The sequence below is a fragment of the Seriola dumerili genome, unplaced genomic scaffold (assembly GCF_002260705.1).
Source record: "Seriola dumerili isolate Sdu_G_001 unplaced genomic scaffold, Sdu_1.0 BDQW01000073.1, whole genome shotgun sequence".
Taxonomy (NCBI): domain Eukaryota; kingdom Metazoa; phylum Chordata; class Actinopteri; order Carangiformes; family Carangidae; genus Seriola; species Seriola dumerili.
In genome coordinates this window covers 373,008-392,674 of record NW_019174328.1, presented here as the reverse complement: position 1 = coordinate 392,674, position 19,667 = coordinate 373,008, and the positions used below count along the sequence as shown (strand labels likewise).

Sequence of the window (19,667 nt, the reverse complement as noted above, 5' to 3'; positions counted from 1 at the left end):
TTTTCATATAATTGTAAACATTAAGATGGCTGCACTGAGAAAGATCCAGCTGCGAGGACTACACCTTCAGTGTCAGGCACTTCTGGAGACTGTCGGCTGCGTGAGGATGTAGCTACACGCTCCACAGCCCTCTTCTGTCTCTCAGTGCGTCTGTCTTCCACTGTCCCAGCTAAACCTCAAACTGTTGCTGTTACTCTCCTCTGAACCCAAACTACGGCTCTTACCACTGGCACTGTAAAGAAGCCTGCGGGTGCCAGTGAATTACATGGATGTTGCATTGACACCTGAAAAAGGATTTAAGTAGGACATGATGCTAGATCTCTCTATCGAGCCTTCTGTAGCTGTTACGGGACAACAACAAACCTAAAGGCAGAAGTAAGAAAAAAGATCTGCATACTGTGCTAATAGCTCCAAGAAATTTTAGTAAAGGAGCAGCTTTCTGATCTGCAAGGATCAGGCACTAATCACCATCACAAAGCAGGTGACAGTGATCTACATGATTAAGAGTCAAACTGGACAACAGTGCTTGATCCTACCACATGGGGGATGGGGCATGCCTATATAGAAAAGACGCAACTTGAACCATAAGCCAACATTTAATATCACATATAAATCAAATATACATCATGAGTCAAATAAGTATAAAACAACAAACCTATTCTAGCATATGCAGGTGTTAAAAGAAGAGACTGTGATGTTGTACTGAGAGTAAATGTTCACATCATACTCAATTAAGTATGTTTCTATAACTGATATAAAGCGCGTTGCCTGAGAACCCTGCATACAGCATGAGGAATGAATTTACATCAGGTCCTGGTGTATTACTTCTCAAGGATGCTAATGGAGGTGAGGCAAGTAGAACCCCTCTGCTGCTAATTATAGAAAGCTGTACATTATGGGTAATGTGTATTAAACCAAAGAGTCAATATATGAAACTATAGAGGTTATTGTTATTATTGGTAAATGCCCCAGGTATTAATTAAACAAATCGTTCACTTTTCACAGGGGTCACTGTGGCCTTCCATCTCTGTAAGACAGATTTTCAGTCAGTCAGTCAGTCAGTCAGTCAGTCAGTCAGTCAGTCAGTGGTCCATCAGCCGAGGAGGCTTCTGAAGATTATATCATCAAAACAGACATAAATAAATGTCAGTAAATGAGACAGATAGAGAAATATACTTGCTAATCATCAAGAGACATATGTCAGTATACTTCCAAAGATTTAAAAGACATGTCAAGGACAAGTTTATGTATTTTTGAGGTGGTCACCGTAGCTGCTCCAGTGGTCAGATGTTCAAGGGAATATCCCTCCATCAGTCAGGGTATTGTGTCCAAACCTTTGGCCCTTGTTGTCCCTCTGCATCAAAGGAGCTGAAACCCTCCACACTCCTTTAGATGTGGAAAATGATGCAGCAGTGTCTCTAAAAACTCATCTGGTGAGCAGAACTTGTCTGAAGCAGATAAAATGAACAATATCATCACCTCTACACTGAACCTGTACCAGGTCCACAACCAAAACTAGAAGCAACAGCTTTGTGTAAAAAGATAAATGAGAAAATGAGACTCAACCTGTAAATGTGATCTTTTCCTTTCCCAGTCCTATCATTTCAACGGTACTTTTCTCTTTCAAATGTGGCACTTCACAGTCCTTACCCTCCCTGCCTGGCAGAAGCAGCGGTGTGTGTATGAATACCTTTTTGTTTCCTTTGCTGGTTGAGAAGGGGAACGTGTGCTTGGCTAAGGCCCAAAAAGCCTCATAACTTCAACTACTGAAAAAATGAAAAATAAATATGTCAGTACAGCCCAACATTAAATATCATACAGGCATCTTAAATGAGTTTCCTCCGCGGGTTGCTGGGCTCAGCCTTAGAGACGAGGGTGAGGAGCTCTGACATCCAGAGGGAGCTCGGAGGAGAGCCGCCGCTCCTTCGCGTCCAAAGGAGCCAGTTGAGGTGGTTGAGGCATCAGGTTAGGATGCCAGGAAGGCGCCCAGCGGGCATCCTGACCTGATGCCTAACCTGACGCCTCAGGATCCCCCAACTGCTGAGGTAGCCATGGTAACCACTATACTCTAAGTAAACATTGGATCAGCTGTCAGCAAAAGTTACTTTTTTTTAATCTAAATAGAATTAATAAGTAGAGAAGCTGTTTACTTGCCATGGGTTGAGGAGAGTTCTTGATATTAACAAGGGGTAAAAAACCTGTGGCTGGTGCATGTGAGAGGTGCACTGGACAGAAATACAATATTAGAGAATTGACAGAGGAGAGCGGGGCACAAATGGATGAGCCGGTTGTGAGATTTACCAATAATAGAATGACGAAGCAGCACCCTACACATTTTATTTCATGTCTGAGTTTTGCGCACAGTTATTTATTATTGTTCCATTTACCGAACAAACCATCACTGAACGTTGGAGTGCCGCGGGATTGAAACGTATACACAGCTTCACTGCTGTTTCACTGTCATGTTATTATGATGTTCCACGGAGCCATTGAGCGACTAGATACTCATCAAAGAGAGAAACAATTTTTGAGATGTCATGAATGGTCATGGTTTTTCCTGGATTGCTCAACATCCAGGCAGCTGAGGCAGTGTTGACGTGCCTCTTTAGTCGGCCAGTGACAGACAAATCCAGAGGCTGCAGGCGGTGGGAGCAATGTGGGGGAATGATAGCATCGAAACCCCATTCTCTTTGGCATAGTTGAATCCATCAACTGATAGGTGGGAGTTGTGGTTGTCAAGGAGCAGGAGACATGGTCTTTCTCTGCTGCGCCTTGTGTGCGCCACAAAATGTTTCAGAAATTCCACAAAATGCTCCTCCTTCATCCAGCCACTAGGATTTTCCCCCTCCTGCACTTCCTGTGGGGTCGCAGTTGAAAAAAATGTCATGAAAGTTGACTCTGGGAGATGGTAGATTAGGGAAGAATATTGTTCCCTGTAGCAGAGACAGCACAGGAAAGGGTGGCCAGGGTTCCCCTCTCTGCAGATGACAAAGGTCCCACCTGCTTGCAGCCTCTCCTGGCTACCACCTTGTTGGGTTTATGGACAGTGGAAATACAAGTTTCGTCCATATTGCAGATGGACTGGGGCTCAAACTGGTGTCTTGCCATCACTTCCTCCAAGTTATTGAAGAACTGGCCAACATTGTGCTTATTAAAGGCACTGGCACAGGCAACTCTGGTAGCCTCCAGGGGCCTGATTGAAAGAGAGGGATGTCTCTTCAAAAAGCCAGAGAACCAGTCTGCCCCAGCTATTTCCTTCTCTGCCCAGTTTGTGCGTGCAGGGACATCATGGTGGACTGCATATGTGCATGCAAGTTTGTGAACTTCAACAGGAGAGAGGCCAAAATAAATGTCGGATGCCATCATGATGTATTCTGCCAGCTGACTTTCCTGCTCCTCACTGAAAACTAAACGGTTTTTGATATACTGGCAGGGATTGGCATCTCCAGCAACCTCTGATGGACTTATTTTATTACAGTATTTTGCCAGTGTTCTGTAATTAATCTGAAATTCCTTGGCAGTGGCTCTGATGGTTCTGTTGAGCGGCTTCACCTCTCTGACTGCCCTCAGCATTACATCTTGCGGAATTTGGCCCTTGTTTGTCTTCCTGACAAAATTCCCATTTCTCTATCTAAAAAGGAAAAAAAGGAGTAGATATATCACACCGTGCATGTGTATGCCAACAAAGGGCTTCTGTCACATGTGACATGTAACCGACCCCGAAGAGAATGTGACAACCATCCCACACTGAGATTTTTTGCTAATGCTAACATCCACCTGTTGTAGCATAGCTAAGAATAAAACATATTTAAATTATACCTTCATACTTTTTGATTGTAATAATTATTTTTTATAAACCTATTGTGTAAAAAAAAACCTAGAAGAGAAACCAAAGTGTTGGATATTTACATTTTGACATGAAAAACATTCAGATTCCTTCAATTCACTGCAATGACTAAGCGCTTTCTCCAGAAATGTCCTTGAAGGTGACCTCTGACCTTTTTTCAACAGTTTATAACAGCACCCTCTAATGAGTGAATTTTGATGAATGTGACAGCCAACCCTGTACTCCCCTGCATGACATGTAGCTACACATCATGTTCCATGATGGAAAACGGTGATTTTCCTGAGTACCCAGTAAATCAGTTTAACCATATCTAAAGGTGGCGTTTATAATCATGTCAGTGCAAGCTCTTTAATAGTTTAAAATGGCTCCTAGGTAGAGCCCTACATATAAACACCATATTCACCAACTGCACAGCAGAAAGGCTGCACAGAAAGCGGCCGGGGCCGGGAACAAACAGAGGGAGCTACTGCAGGAACAGCTGATGGCGTGTGGGTGAAATTGGTCTGTGATCATCCTTGTGTCCTCTTGTGGCTCCTGGCACCAAATTGTGGCAAGGCAAGTTTGTTTGTTTATGGGGATAAAATCTGTTTTTGAAATTCTGTCTATCACATCTCTGTTAGGGAGAAAATCTGATCATCGATGGTTGAGGTTTTCTGAAAAGGAAAGACCACTGGAGCCCTGGATGTCTTACGCTGAAGATGTTTATTGAGCTCGGCCAAGGAGAACGGAGGAATCATCAATACAAGCAAATGTGCATGATGTCACCTCAATTCTGACGAGAGTGTCTGTCGTTCCTTTAAGTAGCTCTAAAGAACGCCATAGATAATCTACTCTCCATATTTGGTATAATATCTACCAGAAGTGGGAAGAGAGGGATGTGAGAACATTCTATTGGTTCGTTAACCATAAACAAGTGAACTTGATTTACGCACGCCCAGGTGCAAGGCTTAGAATGCCAGCCACTTGTAGCTGGACATCCAAGGTCGTGCATTATCTGCCGTAGCTTCCGCAGTATCAGTAGAACTCACAGATGTGTCTGGAGGAGGCGCCTGTGCGTCTCCTGCAAGATTTAGTTCAGTGTCAGTGTCAGGCAGACCAAGGGCCTTCAGGCTGACCTTTCACCCTCGATCAGTCAGTGACACAGAGCTCAGGAGCAAAAATTCCCTCACAATCTCCTCCCATCCCCACAGCTGTGAAGTGAACACAAGCTTTTATTAGCATATACAAGATTTGAGCATGCACAACAAACTTATAATCAATACTAACAAGACTTCAGCCACATTTGCTAGCTAGCAAAAACCGAAAACAACATATATGAACTAGTCTTGCCTTGTCTGATTATTCCAATTTCTACGGAAATGAACAGTTAGTGTTCCTTCCTATCTTCACTGACTGCTGTTGAATGCATGCAAAGTCATGAACAGCTCATGTTGGTTATGGATAGATCCTTGGAGTCTACGGGTGGCATCATCTCTTGCTGCTTTCACTTGCACTCGGACATCAGCGTTTCATACTTGTAAATTTCCAACTAGCCACAATCTTTCATTTATATATTTTTGAATTTGATTGTCAAAAATAAGGGTGCTAGCTGCCACCCCATGCCACCCTGGTCGATCAGCCTCTGGTATGAAGTCTTCCAGCATCCACCCTGCTGACACAGACACCCACACCCACATGGATACAACACACACACACACACACACACACACACACGCACTTGAATGTCCAGTAAAGGTTTTCAACAGTGTCAACAGTGTTACATTTACATCTTATCTCTGTCTCTTGTTAAAATTGCTTTATCTTTTCTAATTCTTCTCTTATTTTTACTGTTTCAAAATTATTTGTTGTCGACAGATCTGTCTTTCTTTTTCACAGACTCAGACAAACCCTATCCTGTGATTACTTTTTGATTGTTTTCCTATTGGTTCATTCTGTCTCACCAGTAAAGGTGTCCTCTCCCTCTGAAGACCTGTTTCCAGAGTAGCACAGATGGGCTGTGAGAGACTCTGATCCTGACCCAAATCTAACACCCCTCAAGGTCATGGGCTCCGGTAATGTGTGTGTGTGTGTGTGTGTGTGTGTGTGTGTGTGTGTGTGTGTGTGTGTGTGTGTGTGTGTGTGCAAGTCTCCGGGTCTTGAACAACACTGAAGACTAGATGAACTATTCTTCAGACTCTTCATCAACAGTTCAATTCACACACTCGTAGGAGCTCAAGTCCAGTCTCCATCATGGTGTCCCCACGGGGTCAGAGTTCACCTCCTGCTGACAGGACAGCAACGCTGTCCTTTTACTAGCGTTGAAAGCTGACATCCTCCTGAAATGGCAAGCTGAATGTCAGGGCATGACCTCAGGCCAAGGGTGAACACTTCACCCCCAAAGCATTGGGTTGTGGCTAAAAAAAGCTGCTTTTGACATTCGTCAGCCAGGAAGCTTATTGGCCTTCTTGTCTGCATGCTAAGTATATAGCTGGAGCCAGGAGGCAATTAGCTTAGCTTAGTTTGGCCTAGCTTAGCTTAGTTTAGCGTGCAGACTGGAAGCAGAGGGAAAAAATTTACCTGCTCAAGGCTCAAAAATATGCTCGAGATGAGGGTTTTACTCTCAGTTAAAACACCTGTTTGTGTATGCATTAGACAAAGCACATACATGTTAATTAGTGAGCTTTGGAGGAGTAGTTGGGCATATTTTGGACAAAAACAGACTAGCTCTTTCCTCTTGCCTTCAGTCTTTGTGCTAACTGAACTGCCTTCTGGCTGCAGCTATAGTTAGCATAAATCCCTGCAAGAAAGAGTACTTTTTAAGTGTCATCATCTCATGGGACAGGGTGACACATATTTTTATTGCTGCTGTATGTCATTTTTTCTAGTTGATATTATTTTTTTCAGTTTCATTGATGGATGAATCTGCTTTTTATGTGTTTGTTTTTTTTACGCTGCCAGATATTTGACTCAGGACAATAAAGATACGTTCATAGGGTGTTCAGTTGTATTTAGTCGCTTCTGCCGTGGGTCTGTGTGCAGTGACATTTCATATGCTTTTGGACATGCAAAACACAACATCGAGTCATTATATCTTACTCAGACAAATCTGTTTTCAACAGCAGGTATTTGTCATTTTTCTGGCTCAAGGTTCAGAAAAAAAGGGAGCTCACACATCGGTGATAGGTGAATAAAAACAAACAAACTGCATTTAAAAAAATGAACAGATTGTGACAATGTGTATAATCAGTAGGTTTAGCTTGCATTGATAAATAGTATAAGTATAATATAATATCTGTCTGTGACAAAACCCACAGACAATTATCACCTGATAATTTTATAACAAAAAGCAGAAAACATAATATCAGAATAATTAAAACATGCCTCTGTTTTTGTTTCTTTCTGTGCCATCTTCATTTTTTTCCTCTGAGACAGACCCCAGCTGCTCAAGGTCATCTTCAAGGTCTCCTCTCTTCAGCTTTTCCTCTGGTGAACTTTCCTCCTGAATAAAGGGAGAGGCAGAGGAGCAAGGAGAGACAAGAGTAAAAGTCCTTAGTAAGCACTGCTTGCTGAGAGAAGTTCTTCACCACCATCAATCCTCTGTCGGTGTCTGGATCCCTTGCCTCGTTAGCTAATTGAATAAATGAAAGATTGCTACTCCTTGGGCATTGTGTCCCTTTGGCTTTGAGCTTTTTTTCACAGTGCTTTTGCTTTTCATTTCTGTCCTCCCCTGCCTATTTTCAGGCTTGAATTCGCATAAAAATAACATTATAGTAATGACACAGGAGGTAATGTGTGTCCATGCTGATATATACTGTATGTGTGTGTGTGTGTGTGTGTGTGTGTGTGTGTGTGTGTGTGCACGCACGCGTTTCAAACTACACCTCTAGATGTGCAGATGAAGAGTGGGGAGAGGAGGAAAGAGTGAATGGGGGGGGCATTTATTTTAGAGGAGACTTCAGTCAGACTTTAAGCTTCTACATGCATCTGCTTTTTATCCTCATATAAACCAGTGTTAAAGGTGTTGCCTGTAGAACTTAGTGGGTGGGTCATACACTGAGCAATCAATAAGCAAAAATGAGGAAGAATAATAATACCGTGGGTTCAGGGTCGTGTTGCAGAACCCTCCTAACTTGCAGGTCCTATCTTAACTGTCTGGTAACCACTGTATTACTCCACTGATCAGCTGTTTGAGTCAGACGGAGCTAAGCGTAGGTGCGCATGTGCGTAGGAATATGGTAGTACAGTGGTTGAAAAAATGTAGCTCCAAAGGAAAGTGCCGTTTGACAGAAGATAAATTGGTGAAAATATTCAAAATAAAGTGTACACTTAAACCTATACAGGTTTTTTTTTTTTAAATAAACATACAAAACAAAACATAATGTTACACAACATAATGTAATGTTACAGGACTGGTATATAAATGAGAGGAGATAAAAGGCACAGCACTTGCATTACGAGAGAAACAATACAGAGTGGTCGAATGATGAACTGTCTTGTGTACACAGAAAAAGATCAGTTCTTCCATCGATGTAACGTCCTATTTTTTCCAGAGTCACAACCTCAGAGATCAGAGATTTCCACATGGAGATAAAGTGGGGTTTGTCCCCAACCCACTTCACCATGATGGCTTTCCTCGCCAGCATTAAGAGAGCTTGAACAACTTCCTCATGTCGTTTAAAAGAGTCAGGGACTCCAAGCATACATAGGAGTGAATTTGCTGGCACCCGTTGACCTACCACTGTACTGATGATTGCACATGCTGCCTGCCACCCCATACAGCTGTACGCAGAAGAAGAAAAGCAGTTAATACGACCCATGCAGCTTTTTTTAGCGCACACACACAGCATGTTTGCAGTCTACCCGCACATTTTCAGTGTTTTAGTCTGGGGCTGTTCTAACTTCAGCTTGTGTTTTCTTGAGGTAGTTCATGGTGGCGTATCACACGGTGTCAGTTAAACTTTCCTGCATGTCCTCCCAGTCGTCAGGGTTTGGCTTCACCTTTCTGTCCAGCAGCTCTGCAGTTTATCTGAAAGTTTTCTTGGTCAGTCAGATCTTGTCACAGTTCCCCTTAACTAACATTTCTTAATGACATTTAACGCACAGTGGAAATATCATTCTGGAAGTGCTTTGATACCTCTTTACAGCCTTGCCTGCTTTGTAGGCGTCCGGGAGCTTGATTTTCCGATCCTCACTCAGTTGCTTAGAGGAGCCCCTTAACCTGCCTGACATGTCCTAACAAGTTAATGAAGTGAAGGCCCAGTGACTTAATGAAGCTCTGAGATTTATTAAGAAGAAAGGTGGCCAAGTTTTTGCACATTTCACAATTACTGTTTAATTTTTCCATTCAGTAACAGTGTTTAAACATTTGAAGACATGCTCCTTTTTACTGCAGTGGTTGCTTTTACCCCGTTTCACTTTAAAAATCAACAAAGTATGAATTTTCCCACCGGTACTTTTGCACACGACAGTCTCTATGCGGCCATGTCATCTCCAGGAAAGGTGCGAGTGCACTTTAACTTGCGTGATATTGTAATGCCCTCTGCAGGAGAAACAGGAGAACCTACTCTTCTGTTTTCCCTAACAGTCTGCTTTAAATCTGACTCTAAACCATTTGTATACCTGTTCACATGCTGCATTCGAAAAACATATTTGATTTTTCACAAGTGGTATTTGTGGTTTCTGGTTGCATTTACTCAGTGTTCAGTATTGTCAGAAATGTTTTACTTAATATCATTAACTGTTTTTTTATGTTGCAAATTAGTATAAGTAATGCTAGTTAGAGCAAATTTTAAACCACTGTTATTTTCATTATGCTCTGTAATGTCAACATCACCCTGATGAGTGATCAGACTCAGTCCTTTCCTGCTGTAATTTCAGGCTGACTCCGGCCGTGGAGAAGACATCTTAACCTGAGAAGAGACTTATTAAGACAGATGAGACATCATTTCCTTCAAGGCTTTTACCTTGAGGGAAGAAAATATATTTTCAAAATCACCCATCACTTGAGTTTCTGCCTCTAAGTGGTAAATGTGAGACCTTTATGAGTCTTGGGATGGAAAAGATTTTCTAAACACATGCTGCTTCTGCTTTCAAATGATGTGCTTTATGGGTTTCAGGAAATGCCACTTTTGTGTTGAAGTAACCATGAAGGGTGTGTGTGTGTGTGTGTGTGTGTGTTGTTAAAAGATAACCTTTTTTCCTCGAAACCCCTCTCATGTGCATTAGAGGAGAAGTGTGTGTAGCCTATAAACAGGGTCTGTGTGCGTCAAGGGAACGTGGAGTGTGTGCGACCGTGCTCTGATAGTATGTCACAGTGAATTAGCCTCCGCGTGGCATCCGCCTGGCACACACCGCTGCCTGCCCTCTGCCCACCACCCCACATATGTGCCCAAGATTAGAATTAATAACCAGCGCTGCCAATCATACTTTAATCACAATAACTCTGCATTTAGGGGGCACAGCGAGGTCGCAGGCATCTGGCCCTCAGGGAGGCCAATCTTGAGATGCTAATAGGGCGAGTGTGTGTGTGTGTGTGTGTGTGTGTGTCTCCCTGATGGACTCATTTTCAGCATTGGTGGTGGCAGCTGCTCAGGTGAGCCACAGAGACTGACAGGAGGGGAACAGGATGAAAAAAAAAAGTGTAGGACAACCACCAGCTGCAGGGAAAAACATACAAGATAAGGTAGATTGAGGGAGAGAGTGTGTGTGNTGTGTGTGTGTGTGTGTGTGTGTGTGTGTGTTGTTAAAAGATAACCTTTTTTCCTCGAAACCCCTCTCATGTGCATTAGAGGAGAAGTGTGTGTAGCCTATAAACAGGGTCTGTGTGCGTCAAGGGAACGTGGAGTGTGTGTGCGACCGTGCTCTGATAGTATGTCACAGTGAATTAGCCTCCGCGTGGCATCCGCCTGGCACACACCGCTGCCTGCCCTCTGCCCACCACCCCACATATGTGCCCAAGATTAGAATTAATAACCAGCGCTGCCAATCATACTTTAATCACAATAACTCTGCATTTAGGGGGCACAGCGAGGTCGCAGGCATCTGGCCCTCAGGATGGCCAATCTTGAGATGCTAATAGGGCGAGTGAGTGAGTGTGTGTGTGTGTGTGTCTCCCTGATGGACTCATTTTCAGCATTGGTGGTGGCAGCTGCTCAGGTGAGCCACAGAGACTGACAGGAGGGGAACAGGATGAAAAAAAGTGTAGGACAACCACCAGCTGCAGGGAAAAACATACAAGATAAGGTAGATTGAGAGAGTGTGAGTGTGTGTGTGTGTGTGTGTGTACATGCCTGTGACCTGAAGCAAAGTCTCAATGTGCATCCATCCTTACATTAAAGGCCACAAACAGACTGAACTGAACAGAACATAAAATGCCATCTCTTCATTTTATCCTTATAGACATTTGAGTTAAACTGTGTCATAATTAGTGAAAGAATTTGAGAGTTATGGCCAAAAGCATGTTTTGTAAGGTCACAGTGACCTTTGACATTTGACCACCAAAATCTATACAATTCATCCTTAGGCCAAGTGAATGTTTGTGCCAAACTTTAATTAATTACAGACTGACGGACTGTTGTGCTGGTCCCAATCTGGGAGGCTCTGGCACAAATTTAAACTTGAATTACCTCCCCGTGGTTGTCTGCCTCCACCACTCAGACTAGTTTCAGGTCACATCCTTGTTTTTACAGGAATATGTATCGCGTTCACGAGGATGGGATTGATGGGTTTATGTATGTGCGTACTGACGGATGGACAACCGGAAATCATAATGCCTCCGTCCCTGGCTGTAGCTGGTGCTGAGGCATAGAAGAAAATAAAAACACTTCAACTAATATCCATTTAAGTGATATTTATTATATAAATATATTTATTTGTTAAACCAATTTATTAAATGTATTCTCATTCAACATTACAGATCAATTTTAAAATTTCTGTCATTGTCTATTTCCTGACAAACAGCAATATCCATGACTTCAGTCTTGAATGACTGATCAAGCCACGATGGATAAAATGACTTAAGATATTTATAAGTTACAGTGTATGTATTTTTAGGTACAACACATACTTCTATTCGTTAGCATAAAAACATGACGGGAGACTTCAGGTCAATCCCACCTTGGCTGAGTGCTGAATAAAACAACAAGACATGTTCTGTGGCTTAACTTGGAAGTGGACAGTGGCACATCACACTAACCAATACACAACATCAAGCAGCAGAATCCACCACACGGTTATTTACTGTAGCAATATTCAGCAGAGTGCGAGCCTCCTTGAGTCTCTGTTGCTGGACACTGTGACGAACCCCGTAGCCAAAGTAGATGATCATGCCTGAGCACAGAGATGAGATTTAAAATGACGCCTTTGTTAATCTAGATTCCTCCATCACGCACACGTGATGAGAGCAGAGGGCTGGCAATATAATATTATATTTTTTAACAAATGCCATGAAAACACCAAACTAACAATGAACTGTTAAATGATTCAGAATTGTATCATCTTACAATAATAGTATCATTTTTAAAATGTGGAGTATTTGATCAATATGTATAATTAAAATCAAACAGGTTAGATAGACTACAGGGGATATTTCAGTTTTTCCTTTTTAATAAATTTGCAAAAAGAATTCTAACTCTCTGTTTTCACTTTGTCATTATGAGGTATTGATTGTAGATTGATAAGGAAAACAATGAAGGGGGTCTGAAGGCTTTCTGGATGCAGTGTCTGAAGTTCTGCTGCCCCAAACAATCACTAGAGCACCACATGTGGATTAATCCACTCCTGAAAATAGTCCCTAACAAAGACTGTACATTACTTCCCCCTGTTTAAGTAATGTTTGTAATAAAATACAGTGTCCAGAAATTTAAGGAAATTACTGACAGTTAAAAAAAAACAAAAAAAAAAACAGACTTTGTAGGAGTCAAGGTATTGAAATGCAGACTAATACATTGTTGGTGATGGTCTTTACATGGGAAGAAAATAAGCAAAGTATAAAATGACATCAACATCATACTTTAAAAAGGACTGAAAGTGTACAACACTCCACACCAAGCTGGTTATCAAGAGTAGTTAAAACCTGTATGTATGTATTCTTACCCACGGCCATCCATATAGCGTAGCTGATCCATGTCTCTCCTCCCAGCTGAACCATCAGGTAGGTGTTAATGAAGACACTTAAAACAGGAATCACAGGTAGACAGGGAACCTGAAATAATAATTAAAAAGAATCATTGGTTCTGCACTTTTACAAAAGTAATTAATGCATCTTTTAAATGTTACTGTAATTTAAGTTCCTTGCAGAATTTTGAGAGAGGGTCTTAAAGTTAGTGACAAGCTGAAAGCTACACACCACAGCACTGTCATTCAGTGGGGTTTAACCTGGGTTGACCAGCCTTTAATGGGCACATCACATATGCTCTGCCAACCCTGAGTGTCCTTCAACAGCCCCTTAGTCAGGCCCACTAACTGACCCGCCAAACAACATGTCCCCGCTGGAGCTGTGAAGTTGCAAACCCTCAATCTGCATGAAATATTGTATATAGAGCCGAGTGCCCCCCACCATCACCCCTCCTGTTTACCATGAAAGCAGCTTTAGCGCTGCTCTGTGGCTGTCTCCAGATAACAACAACAGCGAGGACCAGAGTCAGCATGAGGACAGTGGTGAGCAGGACGCTCCACAGCTCTCTCCTGCGGAGGGAATCCACGCCTTCGGACAACAGCACGCTTAAAATGATCACCAGGAACACTGGAACGGAACCACAGACTTCAGGAAAAAACTTTCTTGAAATTCAATGTTTCATTTATAAATCAAAATCAAAAGATAGGCAAAATGTTTTTGTGTGCAAGTATCTCTGGAAAGTAGCACTTTTAGCACATCTGGCCACTCCTGGGAAAACACACATTGTTGATTTTTGCAGTCAACAGAATTAAATATAACAAGCAGACTGAATTGTTAATGCACTTTTGATTCTTGTATTGCTTTTATGTAAATGTAAATGAACTGAAAGGGCTTCTGTGGGTTTTCCTGATTTGGTTTTCTTTCATTTACATTCTTTGTGCCAGGAAGCCAAGCCGATGGCGATCGGCTGATTGCACTTTTGAGGATGTTAGACTCAGTCAGTCAGTCAGTCAGTCAGTCAGTCATGGGCTGGCCCTGCCGCTGTAGTCCAGCCAAAAAAAGAAAAGAAAGGAAAAAAAAAATGCCCAGGGGTGGCAAAACCGTTATACATAAACCACACAAGTGTATTCTCATAAATAGTTTTGAGATTGAGTGGTAACAAGAAATGCCAGTGCGTAAACTTTCCACCATACTGAGTGATTATCAAGGGCAACAAGTCACAGCAGCGCGAAAGGTTAAAAAAGGAAACGGGCGACAGTGAAGGATTACTCACAAATCACGATGATGACTATGTTGACATTTTTAGACGTGCGGTGAGTGGGTCGAGACGGAGGCTTCAACAGTCCCATCACTGTAAACGGCTCTGAGCTGTGGACGACACCGCTGTCTTCTTTGTACCTGGGAGGAAAAACAAAACAACAGCTGAGGTCGAACTTTAACATGACTCCGTTGGCAGAATAGATTGATCCTTTCAGTCTAAAATTTGCTTAAATTTCTGGCTCTCTTTTACTCACCAGATTTGGTTTACATGTCTTTAAACCAAGTGTACGTACCTTAATATGAGAATACACACTGCAACAAGAGTGTAGGCGAAGATGGTCCCAATCGAGCTCAGGTCAACCAGCGCTTTTAGGTCAAATAACAGAACCATGAAAGCTGCAAAAACATTTAAATACATGAATAAACAAGCGTCTGTGGTGAATCTGAACTGAGCCCCCCCCTTGGACTTGCTTTGTCTCAGGGAGGGTGGGGTGATTCTAACATTATGCGTGCTGGTCAGAGATGTCTTATTATTTTAAAGTGGGTCTAAATGAAGAGCTGCTAGTACCATTTCTTTCAAATTTGTCAGCTCATTGTGAAATTTGACTTGATGTAAGAAATCAAAAATGTTTCTGCTAACCTGAAAATATACCAACCAGTATGGGAACCAGTATGAGGACAAATTGGAGACATCAGGAGAGCAACACCCTGTGAAAGCTGAAATGGGCTGTAACATCAGTAAACTCAGCTGGTATTTTATCTTTTCAGCCCACATTTGTTTACATTTGGGTAAACTGGTGACATTAATGTATGCTCAATTACCTACTGGCAGCTCCTGTTTGAAATGTACCCAATATATGTACAGACCACTATCAGTGGATTTAAAATGTGATGATTCACAGGCATCTTCTCTGAGGCATCTCATGGTGAGATTTACAGTGGGGTCAGAGAGTCTGAGACCACTTTCCCATTAAAGACAATAAGACCATTTGCCAATGCAGACCTTTCCATTTGGTGTCCCTTTGATATCCTCCATTGTTCATGTGTGTGTCGCATTGAAGATGACATCGCGATAGCTTCATGCATCATCGCTATAGTAACGACGAAGTAACTGTCTCCGTCTCCTTTTGGACTGAAAAGCTACACTTAGCGCTTAAAGGCTTTGTGAGGTACGCCTACATCAAGACCTTAGGAGGTTTAGATTTAGGATTTACAGAGCCCTTCATTTTAGGAGTTTCTAATTCTGCCAGTTATGAGCCTCTGTAACTTTAGGATGTGAATACAGCCCCTGATCTTCTGAACCCCATCATCAGAGGAAGTTGATATGGCATATTGCCGCCATATTGCCAGATAATGTTTAGATGAGATTATCTGTGTATAGCGCAGCAGCCTCACCGGCCACAGCTCCTGAGGACAGCGTGGCTAAGACAGGACTCTGCCTGGAGCTCATGTAGCGAAGAGGCTTGAAGAGCAGGCCATCTCTGGCCATAGCAAACAGCACTCGAGGCATTGGAAACATCACTCCCAGGAGACTGTGGAAGACACGATCAGTCTAATATATTAAGTTGATTTCAGCTGGTCGTTTCTGTCAAGCAATCAGTGGATTCTAGACATAAAGTTGAATCATTTTACTAGTGATTCTTCATCTTCGCAATGGCTAGGCAATATTCAGCTGTTTGTGATAACAAATAAGACGGCTGTACACATTAAACTACAACTTTCTCAGCCATTTACAACAATTTTACACAAAAAATGCAGATTGTATTTCCTGTAATATCCTCATTCTCTGTCCCCTCTGATCCAACTTTCCTCGCAGGGGTCAAACAGTACTAAAACACTACTCCTCCGCCAGAATCTCCCTGTTTTTGGCCGAACAGTTCATTTTACCCTCTCACAAAGCCCCATCTGTAGGACTACCTTGTTGAGAGTGCGCAGAGAGATCCCACAGCCACAGCGTACTTTGCAGGCTCCCAGCCAACGTATTCAAATGCTACAGGTAGAGGACTGTGAGAGTCCAGCAGGTAGTAGGGCATCATGAGTGTCAGAGCAGCCGACACACCGAAGTAGGCCAAGAAGCAGATTAGCAGGGATGCGGCGATCCCCAGAGGTATGGCCTTCTGGGGGTTCTGCACCTCCTCACCTGAAAGAGCAGGTCAAGAGCATTAGACTTCCTGAACTCCAAGTACGGTTCCAGATAACACCCTGCTTTTAAGTCGTTTAAGAAAACACACTGTACCCTCACTTTAATGAACAGCAGTACCTGTTGTGGCGATGCAGTCAAAGCCGACAAAGGCGTAGAAACATGTTGCTGCTCCTGCCAAAGTCCCATCAAAACCAAAGGGGAAGAAGCCACCAACACCAAAGTCAGCAGTTTCATTTTGTGCTGATGTCAAGTTCCTTTACGAAGAAAAAAAATGAATCAGCTGCTGTCATTCAGAGTGTCAATTCTCATATGTTTCCATTACAGACGTTTTACCTAAAAAGGTTTTCAGTTACACTGTCACAGAATTTTATTTGCTGTGGTGTTGACATATCTGCATTTGAGAATGTATATATATATTATATCATATATAAATAACATGAAAAAATAAACAGCAAATTGTCTCTTCACAAACAATATGTTCATTATTCCAAATAATATAGTTCTGTGGTTGTTTGTTAGTTTGCAGTGCAGAGTAAGGGCCAAATCCTGTCCACGTGTTGCTGAGATGAATGCTACAGTCAGTGATATGATATGATGCAGTTTGTTGTAAGATTCCATGTTACATTCTGTTTGAATATGAGTTGCTGTAATTCAACAGGTTGTGCTGTAAATTATGTTGGCGTTTGAAAACATTGTTCCCTGTGCCCCTTCTATCTTGCACCAGCCGCTCTAAAAAAGGTCTCTGCACGGCCCTGCTGCTCAAGACCAGGTCTTCCGGACCTCAGTCATCTTTCTGAGAAGATTATGAAACATGACAGCAGTGGGAGTCATCTAGTCCATGTGGTAGAAATGGGTAAACTCAACCTGACAGCGCATACAAACAGCAAATTTAGCACAGCAGCAGGTATGTGCTCATATATTTTACCACCTGTATTTACCTGTGTGCAAAATAGTGAAATAGCGCATTGTGTCAAATTGTCTGGTGTTGCATGTGTTCATAACAGTTGTTGCCCGACCACTGTTTCCACCTTTAAGTGCCACTCGAGGCATTTTGCTTTCTTACGTGAATTAGTTGTGCTGACTCTTTAAATATGTAACTGAATGAAGATCATTTGAAAGACGAATTAGCATGAATGTTACTTACTCCATTTGTCGAGTGGCGCTCAGGATAGTCTCCTGACTGATGCGCCAGTTGTTGATGTCTCCTTTAATGAAGCCCGAGATGATGATAAAAAACAAAATGGCTACATTCACTGCAGTAAAAACCGTGTTCAGGACCGCCGACTCCTTCACTCCATATGCAAGTATCACTGAAAATAAAGAAAAAGGTCTAGAACTGTGAACGAAGTTCAGCTTGAAGAATATCTGGTTGTATTATAACTTTCACACAAAGTTAAAAAATATTACCTGCAATTAACATAATGAGCCCGGCAGCAAAGAAGTCTGGGTATGGAGCCAAGCCAGGTGAGTCCATGGGTGTGTGTTCCGTCAGAGTTTTAGCGATAATGTTGTCAATCAGGTCGTCAAAGGTCCCGGTCCAGGCCTTCGCTACACTCGACGTTCCTGAGGAGAACAAAACATACAGAGATTTGGATTCAAAGTGGAAAAATTGTACTAAAGTGAAAGTGCTGTACTGTAAACTAATTTTACTCAGTTAAAATTACTTGCTCTAAAAATTGACTTAGTTTAGTCAGTTGAAATGTTCTCCAAGTAAATGTTACTGCATTACATTTTTTAAAATGGGGAAGGGGAGGATTACATGGCGATAATGTTGTTACAGAACCATTAAATGGACTGTATGTGATTTCTGCCGCTAAGAGACTCCCAATCACAACAATAACAAAAGACGGTATTTGGTGACATTTGCAAAGTAGCACGGGATCATGGGAGTTGTGGTCTGCACCACCATGACCATCATTCTAGTCATATTTCTTGGTTTGGTCTTCTTCAGTGTCGATCACATCGTCACTACTGGAATTATCCACAGAGGTTCTCCTCTTGTCCAGAACCAACAGAGCAGGGGATTAAAACCAGTAGAAACAATCTCAGCTGACACTGGGCAGGAGGCAACCTACACCCACATCTCCAGTCCATCACAGGGCTGAAACATGGAGACAAAGAACCATACCAGTACTCCCGACCAGAGCTAACCACTGCATCACCACGACTTTAGGTACTTTGGTCTGTACTAGATTCAATCTTCAAATGTTAAATGTCAAATATTATAAATAAGGCGGCCACCATCACCACCCACAGCATTTGGGCCAGTGCCATGACCATCCCTGTGGCACAGGACTGGGTCATTCCACATTGGACCATTGATTTACTGAACTGACAAATACTATATATACATTATATATCATATCATTGACAACATTGACATAAATGCATAGTTCATCTTTGGGCCATTGCTGAAATCAGGGGGAAAGCTGGGCACTCATGGAATCTTGTAGTTTTTTTTTAAACAGTGAACTAAAGTCACTCTCACCTGCATCACTTACCAATAACATAGGACAGCAGCAGGTTCCAGCCGGTCACAAATGCCCACACCTCTCCTACAGTCACGTAGCTGTAGAGGTAAGCTGAGCCCGTCTTGGGGACACGGGCTCCAAATTCTGCGTAGCACAGACCTGCAAAGGCCGAAGCCACCGCTGCCACCAGGAAGGAGATGATGATGCTGGGGCCGGCCACTTCCCTGGCCACCTCTCCCGACAGCACATAAACACCGGCTCCCAGCGTGCTCCCGACACCCAGACCCACCAGGTCCAAGGTGGTCAGGCATCGGCAGAAGCTGGAGTCGCCCCCCTCTGGCTCCAGAGGCTTCTTGTGGGTCAGGGTCCGAATGAACCCTAACACTTTGGCGCAAGATAATCTGAAATAAGCAGCAAGGTCATTCCATCACATTAGAACCTGTACACTATATGGACTACACGTTGTAGACCAAAGCTCTAAACAAAGTAATGTGATGCTGACGAGGACAGACATTACCTGCGAGCCATTTCCAAGTCAGTGTGTTGAGACTGCTGTCAACATAGGGAAAACTGAAAGCAGCGCAGGTTCACTGCTGCATGGAAAACCAGCTTCTCCCTGCAGCAGTGGCAGCAGACCGCCCCAGCCCTGCTGCCTGCTGCAGGTGCAATCAATTTAGGCAATCAGTGCAATGAGGTGAGGCCTCCTGACTCACATCAGCTTCTTCTTCCTCTACAGCTCATTGTGTGTTTTCCCCAGTAATTCTGTTGGCATTTAGATGCTTTCCATTGTAGTGAATAAACAGCATTAGACTAAAAAACAAACAACATTCTTCAGAGGTGTATCTGTAGTGA

General features: G+C 42.7%; 1 protein-coding gene across 1 annotated transcript in view; it reads right to left on the bottom strand.

Annotated features, from left to right (window-relative positions):
- Positions 1 to 19,343, bottom strand: part of LOC111220764 (cationic amino acid transporter 2-like) — a 36,528-nt gene extending 17,185 nt beyond the window's left edge. The window contains exons 1-12 of the mRNA XM_022743986.1: positions 19,333 to 19,343; positions 18,846 to 19,216; positions 17,752 to 17,907; positions 17,489 to 17,654; positions 16,462 to 16,598; positions 16,119 to 16,341; positions 15,597 to 15,733; positions 14,495 to 14,597; positions 14,215 to 14,339; positions 13,402 to 13,568; positions 12,920 to 13,028; positions 12,066 to 12,154 (exon numbers count right to left, since the gene is read on the bottom strand). Coding sequence (XP_022599707.1) covers positions 12,066 to 12,154; positions 12,920 to 13,028; positions 13,402 to 13,568; positions 14,215 to 14,339; positions 14,495 to 14,597; positions 15,597 to 15,733; positions 16,119 to 16,341; positions 16,462 to 16,598; positions 17,489 to 17,654; positions 17,752 to 17,907; positions 18,846 to 19,216; positions 19,333 to 19,343 — 1,794 coding nt within the window. The remainder of the gene's footprint in view (positions 1 to 12,065; positions 12,155 to 12,919; positions 13,029 to 13,401; positions 13,569 to 14,214; positions 14,340 to 14,494; positions 14,598 to 15,596; positions 15,734 to 16,118; positions 16,342 to 16,461; positions 16,599 to 17,488; positions 17,655 to 17,751; positions 17,908 to 18,845; positions 19,217 to 19,332) is intronic.
- Positions 19,344 to 19,667: the final 324 nt, after the last annotated feature.